This window comes from Vombatus ursinus, unplaced genomic scaffold, assembly GCF_900497805.2.
Source record: "Vombatus ursinus unplaced genomic scaffold, bare-nosed wombat genome assembly UNPS02011613.1, whole genome shotgun sequence".
Lineage (NCBI taxonomy): Eukaryota > Metazoa > Chordata > Mammalia > Diprotodontia > Vombatidae > Vombatus > Vombatus ursinus.
This window is the reverse complement of record NW_020951391.1, coordinates 2,944,610-2,972,258: the sequence shown is the minus strand read 5'-3', so window position 1 is coordinate 2,972,258 and position 27,649 is coordinate 2,944,610. Positions and strand designations below refer to the sequence as shown.

The window sequence follows — 27,649 nt, the reverse complement described above, 5'->3', positions numbered from 1 at the left end:
ACAAGTGCTACACCTGTGATTTCTTTTTTCTTTGGTACAGGGAATTCTGAAAGGAAACTCCCCTCTATTAACGAAGATCCAAGCCTTCTCTACCAATGTAGTTTTAGAGAGATACCCTAGAGCACTGAGAAGTTAAGTGACTTGCCAGAGGTCACACATCAGTATGTGTTAAGAAGTAGGACTTGAACTCAGGTCTGCCTGCCTCCAAGACCAGCTCTCTATCCATTACTCCGCACTGCCTCTTAGAGACAACTAAATACACATCAAATTTTCCTAGTTAAGAAAATATTTAAATTTGGAAACTGCTTAAATAAATGTACTTAAGATAAAGGGCACCAGGTATTTTTTTTTTAAAAAAAAAAACCCTTAACCAACACACAAAAATTATAAATGATATTTTGGACAGAGCAAAAGACTATATGTATTTGTATCCTGCTAATTAAGCCTTAGTGTTCTATGCTGTATGTATTGGTCAGTAAAATAAAACCTTAGTAATTTAGCCTCCAGTAATTAGTAATGTGAGACTGTGACCATGCTATAGAAAATAGAGTTGGTCAAGCAAATTAGAGATGATATAGGTAATTCCCCATTTACCTGGATCCCACCTTTAGTAACCTCAACACAAGAAGTAAACAAAAACAGACCACACTTAGGACACCAGTTCTGCCAAAATTCACTCATCTATTTCCGATTACTCTCAGGCCACAGTCTCCTGACTCTACAGTAACTACAATGACATACAAGTTTGGTTATTTGGTCTTCCCCTGGCAATTTTATTATGCCTTCACAGCATATCATAAGACCTGACTGTGAAGGAAGAAATAAAGAGAACTAGAATACAACATAAACTTGTTGGTCTGGGAGCAGTCAGCATCTGAGCAAACAGCTAAAGAACCCCAGCTGGCCCGAAGGTTTCACTCACTGTACAACTGTTAGTGCTCACACTAGAGGTCTAATAGTGGAAAGTTTACATTTAAGTCCTGCTTGCCTGGTTATTTGAGGAAGTGTGGGAATACCTTGTGGAAAGCAGCGATTTCAAGAGCTAAGATGAAAATAAGGTTAGGTGCATTCAAGAGTAAAATTTAGTCTGAAAGACTAAGCCCACTCCCTGATGACAGACTAGAAGTTATGTTTGTCTCACTTAAGAAATTAAACCCTTATTTCAAAAGCCTTTGGCTATTTTAACAGCACCACCTGCATGCAATGTTTTATCAATTGTTCTCAGCTGTTCATTAAAGCCAACATAGAGGGAGGGCCTCTATTTGGCAACACGTTATCCATTAGTTTTTGTTGACTGTATATACCTGGAAACTAATACAACTATTTCTTTAAAAATATTCTCTAATTATGACTTTTCACTAACTAATCAGAACAAGTGATGTTTAATAAACAATCATTAGTTTTGATTAGTTAATGGACATTAATTAACATCCATTTTAGAATGTGAGGTGAGACCCTCCTCCAAAATTAATAATAATTAACTATGAAAATGCCAGAATACTAAAGGGATGAAAATGAAATTAAATGTAGTCATTACATCCACCTAGAACCTACTTTTACAAACTTACTTGCTATCTGAGCTAGTAATTTCATTTCAGTCAGTTCTGTGGCACTTCTGCAAAAAAATACCCAAACAGCAATACAGCAATACAAAACTCTTGATAAGAAAAATACTTAAAAAAAAAAAAAAAAAGAGCCCCCAATGCTAGACCTCACAATTTTCCCATTTGTCCATGGCCACCACTGATGCCACCACCATCTCCTCCTCCTAGCTGGGTTGGCCTTCTTGATTCTTTTCCCATCTTCCGGCTGAGACAGTAGATGAGCTGTGGATCCCAGCTTGCAGAAACCTGCTTCTGGCTTCATCTCTCAGAGTGCTCTCACCTGCTGGAAGCTCGCCTTCCTGACTCCCTGTGGTTTGCTGCTCAGAGGATGGCTCTGCTGAATGGCTTGTTTTACTGTTAATTTCTTTCACTTTGCTGTTTTCTGGAATTTCACAAATCTCTTCTGGATTTTTATCCGAAATGAATGATTTCTGCTGTGAAATGTAGAATCCACATTTAAATTTTTTTTAAATTAATTTAGCCTAGAGGATTAATAGTTACAGGACTGGAGTCACAGAATTGAACAAATTCACATTCCAAATACATACACTTTTGTGTCAAAAATAAGATTCTAATAAATATTGTTAAGTTTAGTTTAGCCAGAACATTCTCAGTCAGGTACACAAGTTAAGTGACTTGCCCTCTAGTCACAGAATTAAAACTTGACAGCTTCCAGAATTCTCCCAAATAAAGTCAATTAACTATTTTATTCACATATTATGCACAAGGAAGCTATCAATATTAGTGACTAAGCCCTAAGTTATTAACATATGAGAATTATAAAATGTCATGGTTAAAAAAATTGATATTATTTAGTTCAAGTGCTACCTTTTAGCAGCAAATAAATAGCATTTCTACTTTAAAGATCTCAAGGAAAAAGATTCCACAAACAACACCCCACCCTTGCCCATAAGTTCCAAAGGCCTCTCAGGTTTTACAAAGGTACAGAAAGATCCATCCTCAAAAGAGTAAATGTCCCCACCAAACTGCCACTTAGGGATCCATAAAAAAAAATTTTAATCTAACTTTTCCCCAGTTAATGGGTAATATTCTAGTCAGACTGATATAAAATCAGGAAGTTTTTTTGCCTCCTTCCCATGCCCTTTTCTCCAAATAATCTCCTGAGGGTGCTATATATATAGTTCCCTGGGACTTCTGGAGCTATACCAGTGACTTTCAACTGTTTCCTTTCCAACAGAGCACCTTTAGTTACTTTTTTTTATTTTAGGGTATCAGTGAAATTTCACATTAATTGTATGTAGTCTCTAACACCTACCTTGTTACAATATTCAGTTCCTTACAGAAAGTAAAATATTTAATATCAACCATCAACCTCTGCTCTCTTTCTGGATGACTTTAAATTTAAGAGGAGAAAGTCACTAAATTTAAAACTTTACTGCTGACCATAAAGATATACGAATTTTTTGGGCCATAAAATACTTCAGTACAAAAGCTCTATTAGAAGGTTCAGACCTATTATTAAGAAACACCAAAATAAAATGTTGCTGACTTACACAAGGTACCACCTTGGGATGCTCTTCTGCCTTTACATCGGGTATATCAAATGCCTGTAGGACTTCAGGGCTCCTGTGGCCAGTTAAATCAACATATCTTTCTCTCACAAAATCTCCTCTACACTCATCTGCTTTGCAATAAGCGCCTCGATCTTTCTGACAAACATGGCTCCGACAACAGAGATCTGCATCACCTGCTCCACCATGTCGCCTATAATCAATTTCCTCCTGTGGTCTTCCTTTGCCTTGATGTAGTGCCTTGCGAGGTTCTCTTTCTGAGTCTCTTAAATACCTCAATCCACCAACTGATCTTCCTGCACCATAGCAGAAACCCTAACAAGCAAAATAAATAATATAACTACAAAATTATTTATTTGTGCACCTATATCATATATATATATGTACATGTACACACACACATACATATAACCTAAAGTTTAAATGTAGCATATAACAAACTAGATTAAGTTAAAGTATTATTTAGGATGCCAATAACATTCACATGCACTTACAGTAATTTGATATGAAAAGATATAAACATCTTAAAAATGGTAGTTTACTTATGACAATCACATTCTTTGGGGGTAGGGGAGAATAGAACCAGAGTATTGATTTATGAAATCCCTCAATAGTTAACAGAATGTTTTCAATGAACTAGAAAAGAATAATTATTATTATTATGTTAATAGCCAGTATTTATATAGCACTTCCTATGTGTCAGGCACTGCTAAACACTTTACAATTATGATTTTATCTGATCCTCACAACAACCTTGTGAAGTAGAGGTTACTATTATCTCCACTGTACAGATGAGGAAACTGAGGCAAACAGAGGTCAAGTAACTTGCTTGGGGGTCACAGAGCTAAGAAGTGCCTGAAGTTATAGTTGAACTCAGATCTTCCTGACTCCAGGCCCAGCACTGTGGCACCCAGTTTCCAGCAGTTAAACTGATGACTAGAAATTTAAACTTTGTTAAAGCTTTATGAATTACATTTCTGTGTATTATCTAGAGTTGGCTTCCATTAAGCATATAGTTAAAGTATACATTTAAGATTATTTGTTTAAAAGTATATATAGATATAGCCATAGCCCAGCACCCTACATTCTGGGGCCTTTTCAAGAATTTACAAACGTCCCTTTTTAGCTCATGTACTCACCTAGAATATCATTTGAGAATACCAGAATATACAGACATATAGATAGAGATATATAGATCTCTCCAGGCATGTGTAAAAGGAACCCTGATACTCCTATGCAAGTACACTGTGTGTAGGATGTCCAGAAAGTCTTAGTGCAGTCTTAGTGCAGTATTAACCTTTAATATCTTAAACCTTCTTTCTAACTCTAAAATGCCAAGATTCTGATGGGATAGAAATAAGTATAATAAGCAAAGTTCTGTTTCAGAAAGCTGTGCATGGCTGGATGAAGACCAGTGTTTTTATAAAACAAAGTCTTGCCCTTACCCCTCCCCACCAAGAGGAAAAGATTCTAATTTCCATCTGGATGTCCTAAAGGCATCTCAAATTCAACATCACCCACACAGCACCCCCGCCCCAAGTGCCTTCTCACCCCCAAATTACCTTCTATTTTGCATATATATATGTGCACACATTAACACCAACACACTTGTTACCTCCTTAGCTAGACTGTAAACTCCTAAAAGCAGAAAACTGTATGCATCACTTCTGTCTTCGTATCTCTAGCACTCAGCACACAGAATGACACACAGGAACATAAGAAATGCTTGCTGATTGGTTGACTGATTTCATCTGTACCAATTTACCAAGTTCAAATGGCAAGTTTGCAAGTAAAAGTGATCAGAACTCATTTCTAAAACTTCAAAAAGCAAACTATAAAATTACTTGCTTTTAAGACAAAAAGTGTTAAGTGTAAATGCAAATGAGTCTAACCTACTTTATCAGATTATTTATTCTAGACATTACTTATCAACTTATACTATTCTGCAAACAACACTAGCACAAATTTTTAGCATTGTTTTTACTCTCAAAGCCTGAGTGGCAACAACGTCATATACTAACCAGCACAGCCAGAGCCATGATGGCCAACACTGGAATGTGAAGTATCACTGGTATCTCCTTCATAAGCGCTCTCAAAAACTCCCCAGCTCCTTGCCCGATATGCTTCAATGGCTCCGTTACAAAGTTGGTGAAAGTGACTGCCAATGCCTGTGACAACAGATGTTCATTAGCGACACTGATTATGCTCTTTACCAATGACAAATGTAAACAGAGTAAGCCAGAGTCACTGGGTATCTGCACTAAAATCAGATGACCTTTGTTAGCGTGGCCACATGCAAACCAGCATCGATATAAAAATGATTTTGTTACTTGAAATTAGAGTGACCTTTAGGCAAGTCAAAGCTTCCTGGTGGAAAGACTACACAGGGACTCTTGACCCAGCCTGAAAAAGTAATTTTTATAAAGTATATTCTATACCTTTGTTGGTGGAACCAACCAAATAGGGTTAACTAATAGCAGCTCATAGTACTTTTGGCAAGGATCATCTCGAAACGTCCATGAACTTCTAAACCATTCTATTCAGGGAACAGAAAAGAGAAAAAAGAAACTAAATTTTAATAAAGTAACAGGTTTCACTATTTTCAACTGTTCCATTTTGGTTTTATTCTCCCCTCTTCATTTTCAGTTCTATATAACTTTTCAACAAGTTTCCCAATATTCCTAATTTTCTTCTTAGTTTCTACTTGTTTGCTAGTGGGTTCCAAGATTTGGTACTTCTTAACTGAAAATGATTCAGAAGTCTCAACGTCAAATTCCCAGTGCTAGGGTAAAATAAGGGCAATGCACACATACAATCAATCAGTAAGGTAAGAAGAACCTTATTGAGAAAGGGGATATGGTTCAAGGAGTAGCAGTGACAACGGCTGTGCTGGATCAAGTCAAAATTCATCCAAAGGGCTGGACGGGAAGTGACACAGAGTTCATGGGAACAGCCTAAAGACAAAACACTCTGCACAGGAAGCACACACTATGGTTGGCAAAGGGAAAAATGGATGGTTTCACACAATCTCTCTGCCCAAGTTTCTTCTTCCATGGCAATGGAGCCATGAATAAATAAGCCTTGAAAACAAGGCGTTTTTCATCAAATTGGATGCATATAATTCTAAATGAGAAACACAGGGTACTAACTCACACTAATTTTTCTAAATAGCTCATTTTAGATAAGAACATTCAGTCGTTTCAGTCACGTATGACTCTGTGACCCTATTTGTTTTTTTTGGTTTTTGCAAAGACACTGAAGTGGTTTGCCATTTCCTTCTCCAGCTTTTTACAGATGAGGAAACCGAGGCAAATAGGGTTAAGTAACTTGCCCAGGGTCCTGACTCAGGTCCAGCACTCTATCCACTGTACCACCTAGCTGCCCCTTAGATAAGACTAGCCCTCTGAAAAGAAAGCAATTTTGTATTCATTCTATATAGAAGTAGAGTTGTATTAAATTTAATCACCCACGACTATTTTCTAATACAGTGGATTTGGACACCTTGATTTGAAATATGTGCTGAATTTAACAAAGTCCCAAAAGTTAAACCATTCCTATTTTCAATCAATCTTCCAACACAAATAGTATATTTATAAGAATGTTTTTCATGGTTTGACTCTAATAAATAGCTTCAGGCCAAGATTTTACATGTTGTAATACTTTGATACTGCATCTGTATCAGCATTCTTTCCCCACTGATATTGATCAGACTCTTTTCTTTCCTTTCTCCTGACATCACAAAGGTCAGTCCTCAACCCAACTTGAGGACATAGTCAACATGGTGAAGTCCTTTCTCTAAGTTTTTTTATTATCTAAGGCGTACCAGTGTAGCTAGCACTCAGGATTTCGACCTGTTGTTTCTCGTGCTCACCACAACTGGCCCACCTCCTTTTCCTACCATTATATCCATGATTAAGTCTTCTTCTATGCCATTTTGTGCATGACAGTCATTGTGGGTAACATGTTGCACCCTATTTACACTCATTATGAATCTTTCCCTTACCACCTGGCTTACTTGTAACTCTAATTCTGTGGAGATCATGTTGTTCCATGATTTTCAGCCAAAGCGACCCACCAGGAGAATTCTGATTGTTAAAGACATTGGCTTGTGTTGGCATAATCAGCCATCACTGAAAGTATTTCAAGTGAGTTCAGTCTCCTCTTCCTGGTCAATTTTGGACCCAGATATACATATTAATGGACTAACTCAATGGGTCATTCATCTAGCTGTATGTCAGAGTCTGAGTAATATGTATTTTTCATTAACTTGATTTTTTCAACCTGGATAATTAGAATGATCTCTTTTGCATTTCTGTGGATTTCACCATGAGGCTTTAATGTGTCTCAATGTGATGAAATTAATACAATATACTAATGATGCTGACGATGATAGCTTCTATATAGCGCCTACTATATACCAGCTGCTTATTTCACTTGCCAGTGAGGCACAGTGGCAGGCATGGTGGAAACAGCATTTGACTGGGCTCTCCCACTTACCAGCTGGAGACCTTCCTTGCTTTCTTCAGACATCACAAAGATATCAGGGGAGCACTCTAGCTATCCATCTATCACCCCTCACCCCTTTCCTGTTGATTTCCAGGCCCAACTCATTATCTACCTGTACTCTATGTCCCAAAAACACATGCCCATGAACAAGCTCTATAGTTCTCCATCTAAATATATGTCATAATCTGGAGAGACATTCTTCATCCACTTGGTCTTTCCTACATGAACAGTTAAGTCAAACTCTTTTGAGTAGTTACATCTCCTAGAGAAGGCTCTGCAATGTTCCATGGCTTATAACCAACATAATCTCATTTAAAACAGAATCATGGAGGGCTTCACTCTCCACAGAGAAACAATCTTCAACTTGGACTGTGTGAGATAGATCTCTTCCATTAACCCATGAAACAAAAATTCTAGACAACTGTCGGTTCTAAATCTCAAAAGGAATTAGTAAGAAACTTTTACAAACTTAAAAAGTCGATTCTGGCTTTTAGCAATTCCAACAAAACGACCATGATTCCCATATCCTTCTCTTTGAAAAGTGCTAAGGCAAACAGAGGGTCTCACCAAATAGGCCTCCAACCCAGTCCATCTTCTCAGCACAAACATTGTTTAATGGTTCCAATTTGGCAACTTCAGCCTGATGTTTTGCAAAGGCTAACTAATAAAGACAGATAGGAAAGTTTTTAACTGCTCATAATAATCATAATCATAATCATAATCATAATCATAATAATAAAGATACCATTAAGTAAACTTCCTAATACATTTCAATCATTTTTATTTAAAAAAAACCACTCATTCCATCATTATAAATCCAAAGTATGTTTTAAAAGAAATAAAGAAAAAAAAAGGTCTATTATTTCTAAAACAAAAACATTTGTTATTCATTCACTATAAGAACATATTTCAATTGCATTTAGGTATATTTAAAATCACTAATCACAGAGGTCACTATATGACTTTTTCTGGTGTTATCTATGTGATAAAGATGAAAAAAATGAAAACTTATTAAGAGAAAGCTTCAAAAACTAACTGGAAAAAACCAACTAGGTCAAAAATGTTTAACAAATGACTATTTTACATTACCTTATATAAATAGATCCAATTCCATCCAAAACTGACAAGGAAACTGATGAATAAAACACGTTTTAACTGAGTATACCAACGAATATATGTCCATAATTCAGTAGCTATTAACAAAACAATGCACAACAAACACAGAAGTACCTAGAAAACAAAGGAAATGGAAGTTGAAGTCAATATTATGGAAAGACTCCCCTATTCCCAAAATCTTATGGTTCACAAAATGAAAAAATTTTGACATTACTCAACTGGCTGCCTACTTGAGATATACATCTGGATACTGCCCCAAAAATTTAAACTCAACATATGTTCATCAACCAATGAACACACATTCATTAAGCACATACTACAAGCAAGGCTCTATGCTAGGTAGTCAGAATACAAATGCAGAAAATACAATAATCCGTATTCTGTAATGAAGACAAGTGTATACACACATATACATATATATTCATATGTGTATATGTATGTATGTGTATACATATACATAAATATATATGTATACACAGAGAATAAGGAAAGTCTACAAATGCAAACAAATACAAAGCAGTTAAATTCAGTGGAGTCTGGGAGGGAGGGATTCAGCAGCTTCGGGACAGCAGGAAAGGTTTCATATACAAAGTCATGTTTGAGCTGTGTTGAGGGAAGAAAAGGACTCAGGTAGAAGTGAGAAGGAAGTATATTCCAGGCAGGGAAGGCAACCAGTACAAAGACACAGAAATGGGAGATGGAGCGTGTGAGGCAGAAGGCTGAGGGTTGAGAAAGGCTGTCAGATTTGGCAATTAAGAGACAGCTGGAGAAAGCAGTTTTACTGGTAAGATCAGAGACCAGATTACAAAGTGTTGAGGAGGAAGTCAGAGAAGAGACATAAGATGACAGCTTGAGGCTAGGGTAGGATCAACTGCACATTTTTTAAGAATGGGAGAGATCTGGGAATGTATGAAGACAGTTAAAAGGAAACAACAGTCAGAAAAAGGCTGAAGATATGATAAACAGCAAGAAGAAATGACAGCTAGAGAATACTGGAGGGGGTAAGATTAAATACACATGTAGTGGAGCTAGCTCTGGCAAGAAGAAAGGCCACATCTTTGCCAGAGATGAAGAGAATGGGAAAAGAGGAAACACAGAATGATGCCCTCAATTTTCTCAGAAATACTCAAAACATAATTCATTACCTTCCTCCCTACCCTAACTGCTAATCTTTATTTCCCTATTTCTGCTGAGGTCATCACCATTTTTTTCCAGTCCCTTTACATGACATTCCACCTTCAACTTCTGTGCCTTCCCACAAAAGCTATCCCCCATATCTGGAATACTCTTCCTCTGAACTGTTAATTCTCAGAACCCCTAGCTCTTTTTCAAGGTGATGATGATGATGATGATAAGGAGGAGGAGGAGGATAATAGCAGTTAGCACTTACATAGTGTTTACTATGTGCCTCGTTAGCATTTTTATGGTGCTTACTATATGCCAAGCACGGCACTAAGCAATTTACAATTATTTCATTTGATCTTCACAAAATCCTGGGAGAGGGGTGATATTATCCCCATCTTACAGTTGAGGCAACTGAGGCAAAAAGAAGTGACTTGCTCAAGGTCACACAGCTGGTAAGTGTGAGACAAAATTTGAACCTCAGGTCTTCCTGACTCCAGGCCCAGCACTCAATCCACTGTACCACCCAGATAACAGCTGTGAATTGGTGCAGTCTTTTTGGAAAGCAATATGATATTATATATTAATGATTACAAAACTGTTTGTACTTTTTACTTTTATATATTTGAATGTTTTGTTGACGTTTATTATTTTATCATAAAAAGTAAAGAAGTAAATTCCTTACTCATCTTACCATGAATACATTATATGGATCCACACCAAAGGTTGTCTCAAAACTCCATTTCCAGGTCTTGAAATTATGAAATTTAAAATTAATCAGGATTTCACTTAGTGCATCATCTAAGGCTCCTGATTTCCAGTCCTCTCCACTGAGAAACTTCTGGATTTCTAATAATGTCTCTTTTTTAAGGATAACCTCAGCATCATAATGCATATCTCCTCTGTCCTCACTGGGCTGAATAAAAGAGTGAAAAAAAAAGTAAAAAAAAATTTAATACGTGCTATTTTATCAACAATTTTATATTAGAATATCAGTCAATAAGAAACATTTGGAAGATATATTGTAATTTCACTTATAAATTAATCCCAGAATATTTACAGATCTTATTTTATAACAAAGCAAATCTAGAGGTAACATTTTCCTGTGAACAGCAAGAGATAGAAAAAGAAATTCCATTTAGAGTTACTGTAAACATCATAAAATATTTAGAAGTCTACCTGCCAAAACAAACCCAGGAACTAACTATACGAACATAATTACAAAACACTTTCCACACAAATAAAGTCAGATCTAAATAACTGGAAAAACATCAGTTGCTCATGGGTAAGCCAAGCCAATATAATAAAAGTGTCAATTTTTCCTAAGTTAATTTACTTATTCAGTGCCATACCAATCAAACTACCAAAAAATTATTTTATAGAGCTAGAAAAAATAACAAGATTCATATGGAAGAACACAAGGTCCAGAATATCAAGAGAACTAATGAAAAGAAATGCAGGGAAAGGTGGCCTAGCCACTCCAGATCTTAAATTGTATTATAAAGCAGCAATCATCAAAACTACTTAGTACTGGCTAAGAAATAGAGTGGTGATCAGTGAACAGGTTAGGTACACAAGACACAGTAGTCAATGACTATAGTAACCTACTGTTTGATAAACCCAAAGACCCCAATAAGAATAAGAACTCACTATGTGACAAAAACTGCTGGGAAAACTGGAAAAGTGTATAGTAGAAACTAGGCACAGACCAAAATCTTACACCCTATACCAAAATAAAGTCAAAATGAGTACACAATTTAGATATAAAGGCTGATACTATAAGCAAACTGGGAGAGCAAGGAATAGTTTACTTGTCAGATTTATAGAGAAAAGAAGAATTTATGACCAAACAAGAGTTAGAGAACATTATGAAATGCAAAATGGATAATTCTGATTACACTACATTGAAAAATTTTTGGCACAAAGCCAATGCAACCAAGATTAGAAGGGAAGCAGAAAACTGGGAAAGAATTTTTACCACCAGTGTCTCTAATAAGATTCTCATTTCTAAAATATATAGAGAACTAAGTCAAATTCATAAGAATACAAGTCATTCCCCGATTGATAAATGGTCAAAGGATATGAATAGGCAGTTTTCAGATGAAGAAATTAAAGCTGTAGTCATATAAAAAATGCTCTAAATCACTACTGATTAGAGAAATGCAAATCAAAACAACTCTGAGGTACCACATCACACCTATCAGGTTGGCTAACATGACAAAACAGGGAAATGATAAATGTTGGAGAAGATGTGGGAAAACTGGAACACTAATGCATTGTTGGTGGAGTTGTGAATTGATCCAACCATTTTGGAGAGCAATTTGGAACTATGCCCAAGGGCTATAAAAATGTGCACACCCTTGGATCCAGCAATAGGACTTCTAGGGCTGTATCCCAAAGAGATCATAAAAAAGGGAAAAGGACCTACATGTACAAAAATATTCATAGCAGCTCTTTTTGTGGTAGCAAAGAATTGGAAATTGAGAGGATGCCCATCAATTGGGGAATGGTTGAGCAAGTTGTGGTATATGAATGTGATGGAATACTATTGTGCGATAAGAAATCATGAACAGGCTGACTTCAGAAAAACCTGGAAAGACTTGTATGGTCTGATGCTGAGTGAAGTGAGCAGAACCAAGAGAATGTTGTACACGATAACAGCTACGTTGCATGATGACTAATATTGATAAACTTAACCCTTCCTGGCAATACAAGAATCTAAGACATCTCCAGAGGCCTTGTGATGGAAAATGCTATCCACACCCAAAGAAAGAACTATGGAAGCCGAATTGCTAATTTTTTTCTCTTCTATTGAGTTTTGTTTCTTCTTTCTGATGGTTCCTACTATTGGTTTTAATTTCTACTTACAATATCACTAATGTGAAAATATGTTTAATATGAATGTAAAAAAAAAAGCTAACATTCTAACAAGGGAGACAATATAAAAAATGTAAAGTGGTACATATGAGAAAAATACAGAGTAGATGGAAAGTAGACTCAGAGGTTAAGGAGGAGGATAACACCACAGAGGGAAGAGTCACAAGCAAAACAATTAAAAGGAGGTTGGGAGACAAACAGAACTAGAATCTAAAGGGATACCTCAGATTGCCTCTTAGACAAAAAAGGAATGGCTGAACAAACTGTATATGAATATAATGGAGTATTACTGCACCACAAGAATGACAGAAGAGGCTATTTCAAACTGGGAAGCAGCACGATTAACAAGGTGAAGTGAGTAGAACCTGGAGAACAATTTATACAAGGACAACAGCATTGTAAAGAAAAACAACTCTGAAAGACTTAAGAACCTTATCAAAGCAGTGACCAACCCAAGTCTTCAGAGGACCTAGGATGAAGCTTGTTAAATCCACAAGGGGTAGACTTTTGGACATGGACACTGTGTATGTATTTATTTTGCTAGGCTATATTTATTTGTTACAAGGTTGTTGTTTTTCCCCCTTACTCTTTTATTGGGAGGAAGGGGAAGAGAGTTACGAATAGCAATACCAAAAAAAAAAATCAGTAAGCTGTAACACTTTGTAAAATGCATAGAAGAAAATGAGGAAATTCAGAAGGAAACAAACTTAACAGTTTTAAAAGAACTCAAAAATTTATTATATATATATTTTAAAGCAAGTGGTATGAAATGGAGATTTATGTTTTAATACAGAATCCACTTTTGGTGTTCTGTGTGAATGGAAATGCCCTTTTCTGGGGTGTTTAAGTCCAGGAAAAAAAATTTTTTAAAGCATTATCATTAATCAGAAGTATCTTTACATTTTGGACTCAGCATCATGCTTGTTACTAATATGTCTAATGCCAACCAGTGTAAAACCTGTCATCTTTATTCATTTGCCAACTTCTGGTGAAAAATCCAATTTTAAAATGCTTTCATAAAATTTAAAAATAATACTCAATAGCATCACGTATCTTGATTTTTGATTCCCTAATCTGAAAAGTTTTAGGGAAGCTAACATTATACAACAGCTTGGTTTTCACATCTTATTAATTTGTATTAGTGATTCTATAAAGCAATAGCTACCATATTTAGCAGCAGGAGGAAAAAAACTATTTAAAGAACTGATTTTTTTTTCAACTTTTTTTAAACTACATAATGACTTTACTGCACATGACCAACAAAGTGTTGAAATAGTAAAATCAAGAAAAGTTAAGACTAGAACCCCACTGAAGCCTATTTAGAAAAGTCATCCAAAGTTTTAAAACAGTCCAAAATACTATCCCAACTTTATCTATTTATTCTCTTACATGTGAACAGACTAAAATGCACAAACACACATGAAATAAGAGGGAAATGAATGTCTAGATTCACTGATTCAGTAGTAAAAAGGAAATTAAATTTTTTCATCCTGTGACACAATAAATTAAAAAGATGTAACAGCCTCTGCTTCTTTAGACTTTCCTTTTAGTAATCTTTCCATATTATTATAATTTACCAAGAATAAAATATTACATTGACTAATGCAACAATTGCCAAATACTCACAAGTCCAAGTTTTCCAGCTTCAATTAAAATCTTATTTAAGTATCTCCTGAAAACATGATTACTCTGGCTTTCGTAGTCTTTCCTTTTTTTCTTTTCACACTCATTAATCTGTAATCATATGTTAAATTCTAGATTAGTTTTCAACAATATTTAATAACAAATAATGGTGAAATTTCTAATCAAGCACATTAAACAAAATAATGTTAAGGTGACCCAAAAAATAATTTGTAATGCTTATACTTATGAACCATACCATCAGCATGTAGCCTGCCAGCCCCATAAGTTTCAGAATTTTTTCATGCAAAGGGAAAAATTAAGTTAACATGCAAGAAGAAAACTCAGCAGTCACTGGCCAACATTTTTTGTTTTGTTTTCCTCCTATCAGCTTCTGATTAAACAAACAAAATCTATTCTAAAAGAATCTGTCAGATTATGAATAGGGAAAGCAGATCCAGTAGCAGTAATAATTATAACAATAATAACAGCTAGTATTTCAATAGTGCTTACTTTACACGTTATTTCATTTGATCCTAACAATTCTATGAAGGAGGTGTTATAATTTTATCCCCCTTTTACACGTGACAAGGAAGTCGAGAGAAGTTAAGGGCCCTGCCTGGGTTCATAGTGCTATTGATCCTGGAGGGCTCCAAACAAATCCCCTTGAATAGAGGGCCCACTGCGCCAACACCCACAAGCTCCCTCTATTCCTTACACTACCAGTTCTCTCTTCATAGAGATGACTACTGAAATACACAAATACAGAGTTCATGGAATGTTGGTCCACTTCCACCCTGGCTGCCAACTCACTGGCTGAGAATTGTGGGAGTTTTTGGAGGCTGAATGTATTTACCAATTTTTTTTTTAACAGTTTTTGATTCAAAGCCATAAAATCTAGAACTAAGAAGTTTTTGTGAAATTGTCCCTTTTTGTCTTAAAGGATTACTTTTATTAAAAGTCTTTAATTCTAGATTTTATGGCTTTGAATCAAGGCAGCCTGGCATAAGAGCTAGTCATGCAACCTCTCAATGCACTGGGAACTGTCCAAGGCTGTAAATAGCAGAGATGGTGCTAACCTACACTGAGAGAAGGAGTTTTGCTATTCCAGTGAAATTACAGTTCTGGTCCCTATCCTTTTTCTTTTTAGTTGCACTGTATATTTGTTAACATGTAGCCATTTGCTACATATTCTCTTATTCTCTATACTAACACAACAAATTTTCAGGGTAATTTTCAAATTATCAAACAAGTTAAATTTCATATTTTCACATGAAGGTAACTGAATTTTTATTGAAGATTTAATAATAGCACCATAAGTACCAAATAAATATCTGCTGAGATAAATTCAATTGTATGATTTGTTTCAGAACAGAGCTGAATTATCTATTCATATAAGCTAGTAATAAGCCCATTCTAATTAATGATCAAGAAATAAGTGGCTAGAAACAAATTCCTGAGAGAAATTTCACATTAACATAGAAGTTCTGAATGAAAGATTCTAACCTTGTAAGTTAAAGAATCAAGTCTGTTATAACATTCTGACATTTCATCAGCACATGACAAGTTGGAATCTGTAAGACTTATTTCCTTTTTCTCTGGTTTTCCATAGTTCACCTATAACAAAACAAACAAAAGTTTCAGTTTTTTAGAATCACAGTATCTCAGAGTTGGACCATCTAATCCAAATTCCTCAACTATGGAGAAATTCCATCTGGCCTCTACTTGAACAATTCTAGTGATGAGATACTAACTACATAACAAGAGCAATTTTCTACACACCTCACAGGATTGTTGAGGAGTTCAAATGAGATGTGAGCAAAATGCTCTGTAAATCTTAAAGTGTAGGGGCACCTAGGTAGAGTAGTGGATAGAGCTCCAGCCTTGGAGTCAGGAGGACAGGACCTGAGTTCAAATTCGACCTCAGACACTTGACACTAGCTGTGTGACTCTGGGCAAGTCACTTAACCCCAACTGCCTCACCAAAAAGCAAAAAAAAAAAAAAAAAAAAAAAAATCTTCAAGTGTTCAAATAACTAGCAGCTACTGTTAATAAGGCATCCCTTTTCGTTCTGAGGTAGTTCTTAAATTTGAATGTTGAGAAGCTTTTAATCAAGTTCAAAGTTTCAACAACATGATTTTGTAAATGGATTTTATTAATACTCTTCAACAACTTCTACTCTCAAATACAAGTTAAGAATAATAGAATATCCCAGAGCTGACATCACTTATTTTCATGAATGCATGACTGCACACATATAACCTAGATTAAACTGCTTGCCTTCTCAATGAGGGAAAAGGGAAAGGAAGGAGGAGAGAGAAAATCTGAAACTCCAAATTTTAAAAAATGAATGTTAAAAATTATTTTAACACATAATTGGGGGGGAAATATTAAATAATTTTTAAAGAGCTTATTTTTACATGCAAACCCAGAAATAACCAGGTCAGTTTTAAGAACAAACTAATGACCTGACATTGAATCCAATTCAACAAACATTTATTCAGTATTTAATCTGTATAAGGCACCTATGCTAGGTGCTGGGAATAAAAAAATTAAATGGAAAATTATCCCTGTCCTCAAGGAGTTTACTTCTACTAGGCACAGATAATACTCAATTCAGTGCTCTCATAGCCCTAGATAGTTGGAATATTCATACTATAAAATGAAAGTGTATCCCCCTCTCTTTCACACATACACATACACACACACACACACACACAAAGATTAAGATACCTGAGGAGCTTTTCTCATTGTTCCAGAAGCAGCATCATAATTAAGCATATCTGTGGGATCAATCCATTCATCATCTTGAGCATAACCAGGTACCATTAACAGAAATATACACAAGAGCAAAGAATTCAGCATCATGAAAAACCTAAATAAAAACATCCACATGCATTACTTAAAATGATTTTATTAAAGAAAACATGGTTTAATTCTTTCTGATTTTAAGTTTCTTTTTCAATCCATTTAACTAAAGAACACAGAAAAAGCCTACCTAATACTAGATTAACATAGATATGAATTAAAAAAAAATTTGTATCATTAGTAAAAATACGGCCTAAGAATTCATTACAGAATGAAATTGAGGGCCCTCCTAAATGGAAAGATGAAAAAAATGAGAAAACCTGAGACTAGCATTTAAAATGTAACAAAGAACAAAACAATTAACATGAATCACTTAGGTGTGTCAACTGAACTGAACCAGCCTCTAACCTGTGGATGGCCAAAGCAGGCTAGAGACAGGAAAGTCAGGAATCAAACAGAGGTTTAATTTCAAGGTGAGGGAAACAGCTCTCAAGCAAGGACATGTGCTGGAGTGGTGGTGGTGTGAAGATCTAATAGCTAAGTCTTCAACAATCTACAAAGTAACCCATCTGGGAAGATGATATAATGAGTGGTCACAAGGAAGCAAAGTTCCCTAAAGAAATAATTGCTTTTCTACAGTTACTAAGCTGTGCGTATGCTTGGACCCAATGATATCATTACTAGGCCCATGCCTAAAAGAGATCAAAGAAAGAGAGGAAAAGGACCTATAAGGACAAATAGATTTATAGCAGCTCTTTTGTAGTTGCCCCAAACCGGAAACTAAGGAGGTGCTCACCTACTTCAAAATGGCTGCATAGATTGTGGCAAATGAATATGGTAGAATATTACTGTGCTGTAAGAAATAACAAAAACGACAGCTTCAGAGAAAACTGGGCAGCCCTCTGTTCATAGAGTTAATACACAATGCTAACGACATTATAGAAAAAAATAACTGTTGGAAGTCTGATCAATGCAAAGATAAACCACAAATCCAAAGAACTCTAGATAAATGATGCCACCCACCTCCTACTAGAGAGGTGATGAACTTGAAGTCCAGAATGAGACAGGTATTTTTGGACATAAATAATATTTTTATTATTAAGAGCAACGGTAATAGCTAGCATTTATGGCACATATCAAGGTTTGCAAAACACTTTACACATATTAATTTCATTTTATACTTCTAACAACTCTGGGAGTTAGGTATTATTATTCCAACTTTATAGATGAGATAACTGAGGTACCTGAGGCTAGTCTGGAACTCAGGTTTTTGAGGTATCTGAGACTAGATTTGAACTCAGGTTGTTTTGTTTTGTTTTGTTTTTGACTCCAGGTCCATTACTCTATTCACTGTGCCACCTAACTATTTCTGATGTGGAAATTTGTTTTGCTTGGTAAAACTGTGTAGGCTTCTTGTGATGATTTAAAAAAATTGTTCAATGAAGGAGAGACCATAGAAAGAAGAGATAGTAAATGCTTGTATAAGTAAATAATTTTAAAGTAGCAACAGGATCAACAAAAAGAAATAAAATTGCTAGAAAGTTTTAGTGAAAAATCAAAGCTCACCCAATAGACAATGTGTTCTAGTATTTAAAAAATTATGGAGAATGAAAAGCTAAGGAAAATGAAATTGTTACTAAAATATTATCCAGAGTTGCATCAGAAACAATGCAAGAAATTCTGACAGATGCATTCAAATGGATTTCAATAGTAATCAAGCAATTAAAGGATGAATAAAATTATCTAACAGAATCTGAAGAATTAACAGAAGAAAAGAATACAATATAATCAAGATGGAAGAGTGAGATTTTAGAAGAGGGCCTGGCTCACATACTCCTCAAAAAAGCAACAGAAAATTCCAAAAAAGGAAAACATCTTTAAAACTATGCAAGAGAATAAAAATCAACTATCATAGAAAATGAGCACAGAAAAATATTAATATAATACACATATACATGGATACATGTATCTATTTAAATATGGAGTAAGTGAAACAGCTAAGGTTATAGTGGAAAAGAATAAATATGGAAAAAGAAACAACAAAAACATCTGAGAGATACCCTCAATGGATGAGACTTTTAAATAAATTAATAAGCATGTAAAAATTAACACTAATTTTTTTAAAGAGTCAAAAGAACAAATAAAAAGCAAACTCAAAAAATTCATGGGGGAACTAAAACTGGATGAACAGAATCACAGAATTATAAAGTTCTTCAGAACCTTTTCTAGACTATCCCACACTTGAAAAAGAATGTCCTCTATAAATATACCCAAGAATCCAGCCCTTTATCTGAAGATTTCCAAGGAGGAAGACCCCACTACCTCCAAGGCAACCCATTCTAGTTTGTTCTGTTTGTTAGTTTTTCCTTAGTTACAAGCAAGTAAATGGTATGCAGTGGTTGTAACACTGGGGCAGGAGTGAGGAAGACTCGAGTTCAAATTCTGCTTTAGATACTATATGACCCTGGGCAAGTCACTTAACTTCTCTCAGTTTCTTTAACTGTAAAATGGGGATAATAATAGCACCTACCTACCAAGGTTGTTGTGAGGATCAGATGAAGTATCTGTAAAGTTCTTAAAGCATAATATAAATGGAGTCATTTTTAGCATAGTGCTTGGCACATAACAGGCGCTCTCTCTACACGTGTGTGCATATGTGTGTATTACTGTTATTCTTTCCACAAAACCAAAATGTATCTCTCTGAAATGCCCAGCCCACTGTTCTTAATTCTGACCAGAGTCAAGCAGAACAAAATTAAACCCTCTTCCATGGGACTGCCTTTCTTCTTTTTTTTTTTTGATAGGTGAGGAAGTCAGGAAGACCTGAGTTCAAAACCAGCCTCAGACACTTACTAGCTGTGTGACCCTGGGCAAGTCACTTAATCTCTGTTTGCTTCAGTTTCTTCATCTGTAAAATGGGAACAATAATAGCACCTACCCATCAGGGTTGTTGTGAGGATTGAATAAGATAGTATTTCTAAAGAGTTATAAAAATCTTAAAGTGTTATATAGATACTAGCTATCAGTCAAAAGCTGACAGATAACTCAGCTGAAAAACAAGATCAGAAAATAATCTAACTAAAAAAAGTGTTTTGGAATCAATTTAGGTGCATTTTAGGGGAAGAGCTTGGGGATAGAGGAAACTTCAGGATTACAGAAAATATAAAAAAAAAATTGTCAGAACTACTGACAACAAGCAAAATGCTACAAATACAAATAAGAAATGCTCTATAAAACTTCAACCAGGAGAAACTTAAAACACAACTCACCTAGATATGTCCTCATCAAATGTAAAAACAGATGAAGGAAAACAATCCTTTAAACTTCCAGAAAGGTAGCAATCACATATCAAAAATCATCAATCAGAATGTCACCAGATTTTTCTATAAAAAATAACAAATAACCAAAGAAATTATACTTTAAAACTTCAAAACATAGGTGGCTTTAATTCCAAGTTTCCCAGTAAATCTTAACTTTCTATTTGAAAGCAAAAGATAGATATTTAAAAACCAAAAAGGATCTCAAAAATTTATGGATAATAATACATAAATCAAAAGATCTTCTGAAGCTAAACTAGAGAGACCATAGGGATTTAACTGCCTGTTATAACTAATTATTTTCCCCCTCAACTTATAAGCCTTCATCATGAGTTAAAAATAACTAGAGAACTATATGATCAAATTATTGAATAATAGAGAGATTAAAAGGAGCAAAAGATGAATGGAAGGGCAAAAAGAAATAATAGAAATATAAAAACTAAAGAATAGACAAAAAGGAAAGGGGAAAGGAGTGACGGTGATCCCAAGGTAAAATTCCTTTTTTTTGAAAATGGGAGAAATGAGAGTTAGAGAGCCTTACAGATTAAATGTCAGAATTTTGTTTAGCAGTATTAGCTCTACTGCCAACACAGCTAGGTGGCACAGCGAATAGAGAGATAGACATGCAGTCAGGAAGACCTGAGCTCAAACCCAGCATCAGATACTCAGTAGCTGTGTGACCCTGGGCAAGTCATTTAACCTCTGTTTGCCTCAGCTTCCTCAACAGTAAAAGGGTTTAATAACTGTGCCTACTTCCTAAGATTTCTTATCACACTTATCACAGTGCTTGGAATACCGTGACATATAAATGCAAATTCCCTTCCTTCCCTAGTGCTGTTAAAAAGTAATTACCTGAAACATTTGGCATTAAATAAAACTGATCAATGGAACCAATTTGGAGAAACTAGAAAAACAAGCAAACGTAAACAAGATATTAGTGGTTGATAAAACCAAGATTATAAAACATTAGGAAGAAAAATCATTCAACAAAAATTATAGGCAATATTGGCTAGCAGCAAGGTGAAATATAAATCTGCATTAGCAGCTTACACTTTAATAAATTCCAGTAGGATCAATGTCCTGAACATTTTTAAATCATTAAAAATTTGTTAGAAAAAGGGATGCACTTCAATTATCAAAGAGAGACAAAAATATTTTAAAAATCTTAACTCACACATAGCTGGCTGGCTTATTTACTGATTCGTTCATTCTTTCATTTATTTATTGACAGGGTCTTTCCTTAGCTCTCCCAGGTTGGAAATGCAGCAGTTCACTCACAGGCCCCATTCCACTTCTGTCCAGTATAGTTATCATCTCAGTCAGTCTGCCCCTCTATGAACAGCCCTGGTGGCACCTAATCCCATAAACTCACGAAACTGGTGCTGAATTTAGGGAATATTCTGTAAACCAGCGTATTTAAGGTTTACAAACCATTTGACAGGCAAGTATAGTTATCCTCATTTTACATATGAAGAGAGGCCATGGAGATTCAGAGAGGCTAACAACTTACCCAAAGCTAGTATGTGATCAGACTGAGCTGGGATTTATACTCAAAGCCTCTTAGGTGCAAGAGTAGTGTTTTTTCCACTATGCCAAATGAAAGAAATTACTAGAAACAAAACTTAACCAAAATGATCATACTCTTTGATTCAATGATGCTCTGACAGCGTAGTTTCTTAATCTGGGGTCCATGAACTTGACTATTAAAAAAAATTAATAACTATTTCAATCTAATTGGTTTCCTCTATTAATTCTACTTTAAACATCTAAAAACCTTATTCTAAGAAAAGTGTCCATGGTTAAGAACTCCTGTACTGGAGTGACCATATCCTAATAGTGTAATTTTTATATATACAAATATACATACATACATACATACATATATCTTTTTGGTGAGGCAGTTAGAGTTTTAAGTGACTTGCTCAGGGTCACACAGCTAGTGTTAAGTGTCTAAGGTTAGATCTGAACTCAGGTCCTCCTGACTCCAGGGCTGGAGCTCTATCCACTGTGCCACCTAGCTGCCCCCAATAGTGTAATTAAAAGGGGAGAAAAAGATCTATCTACCTGTACAAAGCTAGTCACAGATTCTTTATTTGTATTCTTGAAAAATAAGACGATTTATGTGTCCAAAGACTGGGGAAAAGCTGAACAAATTGTTGTGCATCAATGTGGGGCTATTATGTCATTAAAAATGACAAACACCAGGAACATTAAAAAAATACAGAAAGGCTCATACAAAGAAATGCAAAGTGGAGGGAAGAACTGCATGATCCTCTCGAGGCTCCATGGATCATAAATTTAGAGATATTAGAAGTCATCTAACCCAACCATCTCATTTTACTCAAGAGGAAAACTGAGGCCTAGACAGGTAAAATGGCTTGCCCCAGGAAATACTATGTAAAACAGCTATACACTTTATTAGTACAGATTGAATCAGAGTTCAGAAGGTGAATTAAAGGATTTTTATCTTGTTAAAATTTACGTCAATCAATGAACATTTCTTTTTTTACTTTTTTTGGTGAGGCAATGGGCTTAAGTGACTTGGCCAGGGTCACACATCTAGTAAGTGTTAAATGTCTGAGGCAGGACTTGAACTCAGATCCTCCTGACTCCAGGGCTGGCCCTCTATCTACTTCATCACCTAGCTGACCCTCAATAAACATTTATTAATGGACTAAAATGTGCCAAGCACTGTGCTAGGTACTGTGGAGGCAAAAGACAGTCCCTGTCCTCAAGAAGCTTACAATCTAGCGAGGAAGACAATGTGCAAACAAATATATACAAAGCAAGGTATGTACAAGATAAACAGGAAATAATTAAGAAGGGGTGGGGAAGCCTTCCTATAAAAGATGTAATCTTAGTTGGGACTTAATGGAAGCCAGTAAAGTCAGTAGTCTGAGCAGAGGGACGGTAAGTGTTCCAGGCACAGGGAACAAGCAGGGAAAATGCTGAAAGCCAAGAGATGAAGTGTCTAGTTCCTAGGACAGGAGGCCAGTGTCACTGAATCTCAGAGAAGACAAAAAAAAAAAAAAGGAGGAGGTGGCTAGGTTATGAAAGACTTTGAATGATAAAACATTTTGTATTTGATCCTGGAGGCAACTGGGAGCCACTGGAGTTTATTTGGGGGGGGGGGAAGTGGGGGACAGACATGGTCAGACCTGAGCTTTAAGGTGATAACCAATCTGATAGCTGAATTGAAGATGGAGTGGAGAGAGCCTTGAAGCAAGCTGACCCTCCAGCAGCTAACTGTGGTAATCCAGGTGATGAGGGCCTGCACTAGAGTAGGCGCAGGGTCAGAGGAGAAAAGGAGGCATATTAGACTTTGCAGACGTGAAATCAGCAGGCATCGTCAACAAATTGGATATGGGGGATGAGATTTAGTGAGGAAGTCCAGGATGACTCCTAGGTTGTGAGCCTGAGGAACTAGGACGAGGAGGAAGATGCCGAGGACAGTAATAAGAAAGACAGAAGGGAATATGGTTTACATATCTTAAAAATATAGTTCCGATCATATGGCTTTATTTTTTCTTTCCTATTTTGTTGAGTTTTACAATGTGTGCAAAAGAATTTTTTTAAAAAAATCTATGGGTAGACTTTTATTTACTGGCCTCAAGCAGTAGATTAACATACTCTCTGCAAGAAACATACAGTATAAGGGGCAGCTAGGTGGTTCAGTGGAGAGAGCACTGGCCCTGCGGTCAGTTCAAAATCCAGCCTCACACACTTGACACTTTGTAGCTGTGTGGTCCTGGGCAAGTCACTTAACTCCAATGGGAGTGGGGGCCATAGAGTATACAGGGAGATGGAGGTCAGATATACCTAAATCAACTAGTCTTATGTACAGATAAATTCATTCATTTAATAAACATTTATTAAGCACCTACTATGTGCCAGGCACTATGCTATGAGTATAAGGGATAGAAAGATGAGTGGCCTGCAACTCAATTCAGATTTGACTAAATAAAGCTTTCAGTTAAAAATGAATAAACACTAAGGATATAGGAGGGATATGAGGCACCAAGATTGTAGTGGACGTTGGTTGACAATTCTCAAATGCTGGAAGCTTCGGGGAAGTTGAGAAGGTGCCAATCTGCCTGGGAAGCTGGGGTTTCCTCACTTGGGAGTTCCCTAGACTAAATGAAACCACAAGACCGGCCCCTAACCTTCGGGAGGCTGGGGAAAGTTGATTAATAAACGTTTCTTAATCGCTTACGTCCTATGCTAAGCGATGGAGATCCAAAAAGAGGCAGGAGGCAGCCTGCCCTGACAGAGCGCACCTTCCAGCCCAAGTAAAGGAGGGGTCTGAACGCCTCCAGGACAGGAGGGAGGAGAGGGGAGAGGGAAGGGGGAGGGAGAGAGGAGAGTGGGGGGGAATAGAGGGGGAGGGAGAGGGGGAAGGGAACTTCCTGCCTCTCCCTATTTCCCCTCAAGCTCTCCAACACCAACAAGCGCCGGAGTTGCGGACGTCAGGTCCCGTTCCCGCTTTTCGTGGGGACGAACGCCAAGCCCCGGGATCCCCTCGTCCCTCCCGGGCTTAATAAGCATGCCGGGGCCCCCTTCCGCGCCTTTCTTCTCCGGACCCTCCGCCGTCTGCTCTCGGAACGGCGGTCTGTGACCCCCGCGGGGCCAGGACCGAGCGAGGGGGGCTCGAGGCTCGGAGGGAGGCCGGGTTCAGGAGCCGGGCCCAGGGGGAAAGAGGGAGGCGGCGAGGGCTCCATGATAAACAAGCTCCCCCCAGATGGGAGCCCTCCAACCCTCTTACACCAGACGGATAAAAACGAGACACCGTAAAGAACGCCTTCCTCTCCCCCTCCTGGGTTTGCCCCCCGAGGGCCCGAGCGCCGCTGCCCACCCAGGGGTCCCAGCCTCGCGGCTCACGGCCTCCCCGGGGTCTCAAGAGCACGCAGGACCCGCAGACAAACATCCCCGACCCCACCTCGGCGCTTGACAAAAACAAACGCACCGGCCTCAGCCGCGGGTCCGACCAGCTCAGCCAGCGGGAGACTGACGGTTCGAAGGGGGCGGATCCCTTCTCCCACGCGCCCTCAAGGCCTAGGGCGTAGGGAGCGCCGAGCCATCCACCCACCTCATCGCATCGCATCGCATCGCATCGATGTGTTCCGCCTTCTCCCTTCCGCCTCAGATTCTGATGCTGTCAGGTTGGTACCTTCCCGTTGAGATTTGGAGAGCGCCCAGTATCGTAGAACCTTCTTACCCCCTTTTAAAAAAATGTTTACTAATTTATTTTAATTTATCAACAATCACTTCCATAAGCTTTTGAGTTTTAAATTTTTCTCCCCCTCCCTCCCCTAGACGGGCGCAGCAGTCTTATAATAGGCTCTACATACACATTCCTATTAAACATATTTTCACATTAGTCATGTTGTAAGGAAGAATTAGAACCAATAGGAGGAACCACAAGAAAGAGAAAACAAAACAAAAAAAACAAGGAAAAAAAGAGCAAATAGTATGCTTCGATCTGCATTCAAACTCCATAGTTCTTTCTCTGGATGTGGATAGCATTTTCCATCATGACTTTTGGAGATGTTTTAGATCCTTGCATTGCTGAGAAGGGCTAAGCCTATCAAGGTTAGTCATCGCACGACGTGGCTGTTACTGTGTACAACTCACTTCATTCAGCATCAATTCATACAAGTCTCTCCAGGTTTTCCTAAAGTCCACCTGCTCATCATTTTTTGTAGCACAATAGTATTCCATTACATTCATATACCACAACTTAGAACCTTTTTTTAATCAAAATTTTTCTTACAATTAATAAGCATTTTTTTCTCTTCCTCTCACATCACCCTCATGAGGAAAAAACCCAAAATAACACACATTAAGCACCTCCTATGTGCCAATATAAAAAATATGCATAATCAAAACGAATTCCCATACTGGTCATGTCCAATATTGACTCTCTTGATTAGGCAGTCTTATCAGTTCTGTAGAATCATGGTTAATCATTGTGTTGATCAGTTTTTAAGGCTTTCAAAGTTGTTTTTAATAATGTATTTATTGTATAAATTTTCTCCTGGTTCTCCTTACCTCATTCAGCCAGAATCAACAATCCAATAAACACTGATTAAATGCTGCCTATGTGCCAGGGAGTGTTAAGCTCTGAGGATATAACTGATGATTAAAAAAAAAAAAAAAGACAGCTCGTGCCCCCAAGGAGCTTTCAATTTAATTCGGGGAGACAACACACAAAAGGAAGGTGGAAAGAGGGATGGGAATGAGGTAACACGGGCATCTTGTTCTGTGGAGTTGAAACCAGGTACAGCAGCAGATACAGAGTAGTTTCTGCACTTTATATATAAAGGAAGGCATTGGAGGAAGCTGAGGGAGGTGGTGACCAGAATCAGAATGTTGAGCTGAAAGGAACCTTAAAGGTCATAGGGTCCAAACCGCCCCAGCAGAGGGTAAGACCTAGCAGCAGTAGGGAACCTGTGGTCCCATGTGGCCTTGAGGCTGCAGGTTCCCCACCCCTGTGAGACTAAGTGACTCAGTTAGACAAACATAACCAACTTTTTGGGTGTCGTGGCTCCCAATGGCAGTTTGGAGAAATCTATGGACCCCTTCTCAGAATAATGCTTTTAAATTAATAAAATAAAATATATAGGATTAGAAAAGAAACCAGTTATATAGAAATACATGTACCAAAACATTTTTTAATAAAATAAATGCACAAACCCTAAATTAAGAACCTCTGTGCAGTTAGCAGACTTTTATATGATTTAGAGTTTGTAAAGCAGCTTTTCATAGGTCTTTCCCATCTTTACCCCACTAGAAATCTTGGACTTTGCTCATGGGACATCAGTCTCTGACAGATGAGCTCTTGACTTTTCCTGCTCAGAACTGGACCTCCACAACCCTTTCATCCATCCATCCCCACACCATGCTGTTTCCACTCTACTTAGTGTTCTTATCTCCCCTTTCCTCCCTTCCAATTTTAAATTTCTACCCCTGGGATGCCTAGTTCTAATAGATGAGCTTTAGCTTTCTCTTGGACAGCCAGGTGGCGAGGTAGATAGAGTATCAGGCCTGAAGTGAAGAAGATTTCAAGTTCCTGAATTCAAATCTGGCCTCAGACACTTAGTAGCTGTGTGACCCTGGGCAAGTCACTTAACCCCGTTTGCTTCAGTTT

The 27,649-nt window shown here is 37.1% G+C and overlaps 1 protein-coding gene across 6 annotated transcripts; it reads right to left on the bottom strand.

The window, feature by feature from the left end:
• Positions 1 to 664: 664 nt before the first annotated feature.
• CLCC1 (chloride channel CLIC like 1) lies at positions 665 to 25,531 on the bottom strand. Of its 6 annotated transcripts, none has more exons than XM_027856700.1 (13): positions 25,466 to 25,531; positions 20,455 to 20,568; positions 17,982 to 18,038; positions 17,111 to 17,252; positions 15,884 to 15,994; positions 14,384 to 14,491; positions 10,575 to 10,796; positions 8,732 to 8,872; positions 8,210 to 8,303; positions 5,575 to 5,672; positions 5,158 to 5,304; positions 3,119 to 3,451; positions 665 to 2,038 (listed from the first exon to the last, which is right to left on the bottom strand). In XM_027856700.1, exons 4-13 carry the CDS (start codon positions 17,243 to 17,245, stop codon positions 1,769 to 1,771), a joined length of 1,659 nt encoding a protein of 552 aa, XP_027712501.1. In that variant the 5' UTR covers positions 17,246 to 17,252; positions 17,982 to 18,038; positions 20,455 to 20,568; positions 25,466 to 25,531; the 3' UTR covers positions 665 to 1,768. The 6 variants fall into 6 exon arrangements, with proteins under 6 accessions (XP_027712501.1, XP_027712503.1, XP_027712502.1 ...); XM_027856702.1 differs by having other exon boundaries at positions 17,986 to 18,038; XM_027856701.1 differs by lacking the exon at positions 17,982 to 18,038 and adding an exon at positions 21,355 to 21,406 and having other exon boundaries at positions 25,466 to 25,495.
• Between the last annotated feature and the right edge of the window lie 2,118 nt (positions 25,532 to 27,649).